This window comes from Glandiceps talaboti, chromosome 21, assembly GCF_964340395.1.
Source record: "Glandiceps talaboti chromosome 21, keGlaTala1.1, whole genome shotgun sequence".
In the NCBI taxonomy this organism is placed as follows: Eukaryota; Metazoa; Hemichordata; class Enteropneusta; family Spengelidae; genus Glandiceps; species Glandiceps talaboti.
Window position 1 is genome coordinate 10,501,540 of NC_135569.1, and position 7,500 is coordinate 10,509,039.

At 36.9% G+C, this 7,500-nt stretch overlaps 1 protein-coding gene across 2 annotated transcripts in view; it reads left to right on the forward strand.

Moving 5' to 3' along the window:
- LOC144451872 (uncharacterized) overlaps positions 1-6,599 on the forward strand; it is a 22,362-nt gene extending 15,763 nt beyond the window's left edge. The window contains exons 8-13 of one of the 2 annotated variants that reach the window (XR_013482310.1): positions 277-481; positions 1,340-1,469; positions 1,944-2,038; positions 2,936-3,122; positions 4,667-4,882; positions 6,499-6,599. Coding sequence is in view for 1 of the 2 variants with exons in the window: in XM_078142788.1 (XP_077998914.1) it covers positions 277-481; positions 1,340-1,469; positions 1,944-2,038; positions 2,936-3,122; positions 4,667-4,773 (724 nt within the window). In the remaining variant the exon portion in view is untranslated. Of the gene's footprint in view, positions 1-276; positions 482-1,339; positions 1,470-1,943; positions 2,039-2,935; positions 3,123-4,666; positions 5,097-6,498 lie in introns of those variants that run through there. The other variant, XM_078142788.1, reaches the window with a different exon arrangement.
- The last annotated feature ends 901 nt before the right edge of the window (positions 6,600-7,500 follow it).

The following is a 7,500-nucleotide window of genomic DNA, read 5'->3' on the forward strand; positions in this document are numbered from 1 at the left end:
TTTCTTCTGGCAACGGTTAGCTCAGAAACCTTTATTTGGTACCTATATAGATTGCCTAGTCTCAGGCAATTCTTTTTAAAAATGTGTAAATGTGCTGTGGGGTGTCTGTATATTACACGTAAAGGAGCACCAACATTGATGTGAACGAAACCCCTAGCAACCACAACACAACAGTTTACTCTAACGACCATAGTTACCCTTTGTGACTACATTGTGATAATGCTGGGTTTTATTTGTGATGGTGCTGTGCATGTGTTTTATTTTATTTTACTGTAGGTTAGAATGGCTTTTCTATCTCCTGGCCTTCCTAAAGCCCATCATTCCCTGGTTCATTCAAGATAGAATGATAATTCCTGAGAAGGGTACAATAAGTGCTATGAACAGTCTAAAACATATTGAATCGATGCAGTCACCACGAGTTTTACGATCTCATCTCCCATACTGCTATTTCCCAACTGAGGCAATCCAAAAGAAATCTAAGGTAAGACAGCAAACATTCAAATTATCATGTTCAAAATTCTATGTAATTTTGAAATGTAGACACACACCCGTCTGTACACTGTAATCGATCCCTGGCAGTACAAGTTAAACATGGTACATTCAGTGTTTTTTAGGCCTAAAAACTGTTTGGTTCCGGTTACCCGACCCCACTAAGTTTTTCACGCCGACCTTGGACCTTCTTTACGTATTCTAGAAAGAAATAATAAAATCGTGAAAATTGCGAAAAGTACTTTTACAGTTCCATCATTCACTAGTGGATCAGTGGTGAACGATACTCAATTAACAATTTTTTTTCACTTTTTTGATCAAGAGATTGTCTTTGATTATAGATGCTTGTTTTTAAAAAAATCTCTTTTATAACTATCAGGTGTTCTCTGAGATGTAGGCCTAACTGTCCATAATAAGTCAAGCATGCGTATTAATTCCCAATCCTCGCTCGTCTGATTTGACATCATTTTCTCAATGGCTTGATGTAAACTGGGAATCCAAGCATGTTCAGTGTCATTTAGAGCATAATAGTAATCACTAGAATGACGTCATTTTATACACTTGGATATCCGAGTAGCCATTTTGGAAATGTGATGTCAAAGGTCGTAATTATATTACATCATATTAGCCAGTGGTAAAGATTGTGTCATACTCAAACAAAATACACGAATCGTGAACAACGTTGAATGAAAAATCCGTCTTCATTCGAATTTGGGAGAGTTTTCAGTCATTGTATATTGTATATGCGATCGTAAGTAGTAAATGACACAACATGATCTTACATTGGTTGAACTTTGACACGCACGATATCCAAAATGGCTACCTAAATTGAAATTTTTTTCTGTCATAGATAATATATGTTGTTCGAAATCCGAAAGACACAGCAGTTTCATACTATCACTTCTACAAACTAGCGTCAGGTTATGGTTTCAAGGACGGTACATGGAATATGTTCTATGACCTGTTTATCAACAAAAAAGGTATAGTTCACTGTGCATGTTAAAAAATGTATAGGAGTAAATAACCAAAGAGGAAAACAAAATGGACTGTCGACAGTCTATACGTTTACACGACTTTGATTTCTGCCATTGCTGTACGTTGATCTCAAATGACCATGGCAATGATGCGATGAATGATTTGATAAGAAGACTCGTTCATCAAACTTTGGAATTTCTCACTGATTTACAACATGACCTTTCATTATCAACTTGAAGGTTGCTGTCACCATTAACGTGTGCGTCAAAACTAAATTGTGGCTAACTAAACTGAGGCAAACGTGAACGCTTTTAAAATCTGTAACAACCTTTGTCTTCAAGAGCACAATTTATCATAATGCAATAATGTTGGGATTATAAATTGTTATAGTTATGTGAGAAGGAGTTACTGGGTCAAAGACAACATTTGAAATGGCCCAAACTTTTACTGATTTTTGTATTTATTATCTCCACCTTTAGTTGACTATGGGGATTGGTTTGACCACGTCTTAGGCTGGTGGAAACACAAAGATGATGGAAATGTCCTGTTTTTGAAATACGAAGACATGAAAAGGGTACGTCTTCATGGATTTTGGTGAAGGAAAATATAAAACTCTGGTAAGGTAAGGCTATATAGCCTATAAGGCTATATAGCCCATTTGACTTCAAGAAGTCGTCTGCTCAGCTGTCGACAGCTAAAATGATGTAGGCTTGGTGTTTCACTCATGGAACATTACAGCTAAAATGATGTAGGCTTGGTGTTTCACTCATGGAACATTACAGCTAAAATGATGTAGGCTTGGTGTTTCACTCATGGAACATTACAGCTAAACTGATGTAAGCTTGGTGATTCACTCACGGAACATTACAGCTAAAATGATATAAGCTTGGTGTTTCACTCATGGAACATTACAGCTGAAATGATATAAGCTTGGTGTTTCACTCATGGAACATTACAGCTAAAATGATGTTGGCTTGGTGTTTCACTCATGGAACATTACGTTTTTGACACAAAAGATAGACATGTTTCAACTCAAGACTAACAATAACAGAGACACAACAAACACATGAATAATTACTACATTGATGTTTTTGTTATCGAATGTTACAAAATTATTACATTGAAAATTTCTTATCAATTGTGAGAAAGTAGAATGAATTATAATCAGCTGTTTGTCGCCTTAAGTTTTTGGTAACCAGAATTTAACTTCTTGAAATTAAATAATGAAATTACTATGTGAGATGGTTTTACGTTTTCACAGCTTGTTGATAAATGATTCGACTATTTTAATAGAGAAGGTTTATAAGGTAAGCTTACTTAATGCTGTAACCTGACTATACACTACGGCATTTAAAATAATCAAAAACAGAAATAGAGCACATCTATATTATAATCTGACCCGAAATATGTTGAACACCAAATTCCTACCTCAGAAACTATTTTGTGAACAAAAGCATTTTTCCTCTTTTAGGACGCAAAGAGCTCTGTAGAGAAGATTGCCGAGTTTTTAAACGTTGATCTTAATGAACAAACTGTAGATGATATTGTCGATCACTGTTCATTTGAAAAGATGAAAAGGAACCCAACGGTCAACATGGAAAATACATTTAAACCTAACTACATTAGCCCTGGTAAAGAGAACTCCTTCATTCGAAAGGGTAAGTTGTGATGTAGTGTTACTATCTCAATAAAACACACACCATTCTTCAGTTTTAGACCGGAGCATGGCGCACGATTTTTGAATCAAAGTTATTGTGAATAAACTGATTTAGTTACGATATTAATAAAGACAACAAAGTAATTCCTGGATCGAGGATGTCAAAGGTCACCAGTCACTCCTGTCGTGGAACAGACGTCCTTTAGGCATGTACTTCATGAGATAGAATTTTGAACTACATCGTTTAGACGTCTGGTGATCAGTTAATGCTAATGGGGAAAATTTCACTGGCTCAATTGCTATGCTTTGGAGTACCTCAGGACTCTGTTCTACGACCTCTACTGTTTACAATCTATATTTCACCACTCAGACAGCTTATCTGTCATCATAAACTTCAGTTTCATTAATTCGCTGATGGCAATGAACTGTACTTGTCTTTTAAGTAATCCAATACCACCTCTGTCGTGTCTTCTGTTGAAGAAGGTGTCAACGATATTATGAGCTGGATGACACAAAATAAACTGAAGTTGAACGATTCTAAGATAAATTGAAGTCATTTTAAATTTGTTCCAAATTCGATCATTTACTGTTGCCTCTAACATCAATATCTATTCAAGTGTTATTGAAACTACTTCATCTGCAAGAAACATTGGTGTTATATTTGATGACAATTTTACATTTCAACAACATATCAGTGCCACCTTCCGTGCCATTCACTTCTTCCTCCGCAAAATTGAACGTATCAGAAAATACTTGTCTCGGGATTCCTGTGCCACTCTCGTCCATGCATGCTGTTCTATCTTCGAATTCAAAGCTGAACTATTGTAATGCTGTATTATATGATTGGCCTGATGCTCAGTTACAGCGTTTACAACGTGATCAAAACACAGCAGCTGGGATTGTCACAGGCACTAAGATATTGGACCACATAACCCCTTTTCTAAAGTAACTTCATTGGCTTCCAGTACCCCATCGTATTGTGTTCAAACTTTTGTTCATCACTTACAAATCTCTCCACAATATCTCAGGAACTTAATTACACCTCGTTCTTCATCACTCACTCTTTGCTCATCGGATAAATTCCTTCTGTACACACCCAGATAGAATCTGGCTTCCTACGGTCGCCGCTCCCTCCCTTCTGCAGCTCGTATGCTTTGAAACTCTCTACCCTTGGATATAAAAACCTCTCCCATTGTCAACATTTTCAAAAGACACTTAAAACTCACATCTTTCAGAGAGCATTTCCGTTGTAAATCTAAGCGCCACTGAACATTGTTTAACTTTGGATATTTGGCGCTATATAAATGTGCTATATAGATAGATAGATAGATAGATAGATAGATAGATAGATAGATAGATAGATAGATAGATAGATAGATAGATACTTTAGATAGATAGATAGATAGAAATGTATATGTTGCCTAAATCTTCTGGCAAACGCTGTCTGTTTTAGCTGCAAATGATCTCAAATGACAGAGAGAGATAGAAATTCACGAACTATTTTATCAAATGGACTTGGCTCTGAAGATATACATTTCTTTCCAGGTGTTGTGGGTGGCTGGAGAGACCATTTTACTGTGAACCAAAACACTGAGTTTGATCAAGTCTATAAGGAGCGTATGGCAGGGTGTACACTTGACTTTGAATGGTGATCAATCAACACATTAGAACGTTAATGGTATACTCGTTTCAACACTGGCAAATCACGGTCAATAACTATTGCTTTCCATGAAAGAAACTTATTGCCTACTCTTTCACTCAGTAAGTGACTTTGCTAGGAATATGTTATATTTCTGGTGATTTACGGGGCACATTGGACAGATTATTTCATTTGTCTGTCTGTCTGTTTGTTTGTTTGTTTGTTTGTTTGTTTGTTTGTTTGTTTGTTTGCTCATTTGTTCGGTTTTGAACATTGTTTTGGCATAAAAATGGCAAAAACATCTTCGCCTTTTCAAGTTGAATTTTGTGCTATCCATATGTGCGAAATGCATTCATGGTCAATGTAAATAATAAAATCATAATTATGAATTTTGAAAGTTAATTTGCAATAGGGTAGAAGTGGTGTGTTGTACCAATAGTTCGGTAATTCTCTAAAATCAATCTTCGCTTCATCTAATGGACGCAATGTGTCACGGATGAGCCTTCAGGTGAATGATACACATTGTACGTGTATGAGTCTGTAACGCGAATAGAATATCATTCAGCGATTGATACACTTTGAATGTGTACGAGTCTATGATGCGATTAGACTATCGTTCGGTCCATGATACACTCTTTATATGTGTCTGAGTTATGGAACTACGGAGGTGTTATTATTGTATCATTTTTCCTTATTTGTGGAACGGTTTTGTGATTGTAATTAGACATTACATGTAATGCTTTATGGCATGATCCGGGGGCATGATATACTTTCTATTTGACGAGTCTGTGATACGCATGGGAGCTTTCAGGGTATGGTACACTCTATGTGTACGTGTCTGGGATTATCGGTCAGGGCATGGTACACTTTCTATGTGTACATGTATGGTATTATCGGTATGGGCATACACTTTCTAGGTTTTGAATCTAGGGTAACAATGGCATTATCGTACAGGGGGCATGATACACTTTCTATGTTTTGAATCTAGGGTAACAATGGCATTGTCGGTCAGGGCATGATACACTTTCTAGGTTTTGAATCTAGAGTAACAATGGCATTATCGGTCAGGGGGCATGATACACTTTCTATGTGTACGTGTCTGGCATTATCGGTCAGGGCATGATACACTTTCTATGTTTTGAATCTAGGGTAACTGGCATTATCGGTCAGGGGGCATGATACACTTTCTATGGATTATCGTTGAGGGCACGATACACTTTTATGTGAATGTGTACGAGTCTGAGGAACGAATGTTACTTTTAATAGGTCATGATACACTTTCTGTGCATGAGTCTGTGATATATTTCCACCGAGTTGCTAGGTCACGAAGGTCGTACCAAGTCATAACGATATAATGGTAACTGGTAAATCCATTGGTGCAGTTAACAGTTCAGTGTTCGAGCAGAACTCATCAATGGCACGTATGATGGCATTACGCGTAGAGATAATAGTACCGAAGTTTAATAATAAGATTTGTTGTTGCATAAGACTTGTTAGTAAAATTTAAGCCCAACCAGCTGCAGACGACGAAGCGAAACATAATCAGTAAAAATATACTGTGTTGTATGTTGTGCCTCTGACGTAGATTCACGGTGTCATTTTCTTATCGACGGGTTTGTTTACATCTTTTAAAGTTAGCCATGCATTGCCGTATACCATATGACTAACCTTCACAGACATTTAAAATAACCGCTAAAAATCTACACCAGAGGCACACACTCTTTTGTTCTCTTTTCAGTTTGATACTGCGAGAAGGGGAATGCTTTTCGGCACTTTGAAAGCCAGTTTAAATTGTCCATTACTAACTATATACGCTGATAAAACGACGTTCTCATCAACGGCATCTATAGACAACGTTAACTGCTGCAATGGTTGAAGTTATCTGAAAGCACGGTTTCCACCGTCGTATATAAAATCATTAATTTATAGAAAATTCTTTTGATCGGAATTTGAATCGTATAGTCAGAACTACTGCGTAGGTTCTATCGCTAATTAAAATCTTGCAAGGCGTCGGGTTTGAACCGAGGACAAACATTGTACGCGTGGTGCACATGAGACAGGACTACGACAGTCAGGTAAAGCAAACCGGTATAAACAACCTTTCATATAGTCCCTATTTAAGATGATGCGGTTATTAAACTTATAATGCCCTACATAATATGACCTCGGGGTACAGTACAGTGGTACGAGGTACTTAGAATGACGGACAGGCATTGTCATGCTATTTGTGTTGAGAATGTCACGTGATTAGCATACCTACCATATTATGATATGTATCTTGTATATATTAATATGCAATGTAAATGTTGACAGATGCTCCAGGTTACACTGACGTACTTACAAATTGGAATCGGCCAGTCAAACTTTTGGTTAAGTGTATCACGCCATGCCCTAACCGAACAAATCTGTATGTTCATGGCCGAGATATGCACAGATGACGTTTAAAACGTGATTGCCATGACAACAAGTTAACCATGGGAAGGCAGGAAAAAAGTCACAAAGGCTATTATAATCCCTTGTATAGTTCATGGACTGACCCAGATTAATTTGGTTTTGATAGTATACTTTGGTAAATAGGTGAGTCATTGGGTTATGACGCTATGAGAAAGAAATACGTTGAAATACTCCGACAGAAGATTTCCAAAATTTCAGCGAATTTTCGCTTCTTGTTGAATCGATATTGAGTGTATATCAATTCTTGGTCCATTTTGTCAAATCTTGATTAGACCTAATAAAAAAT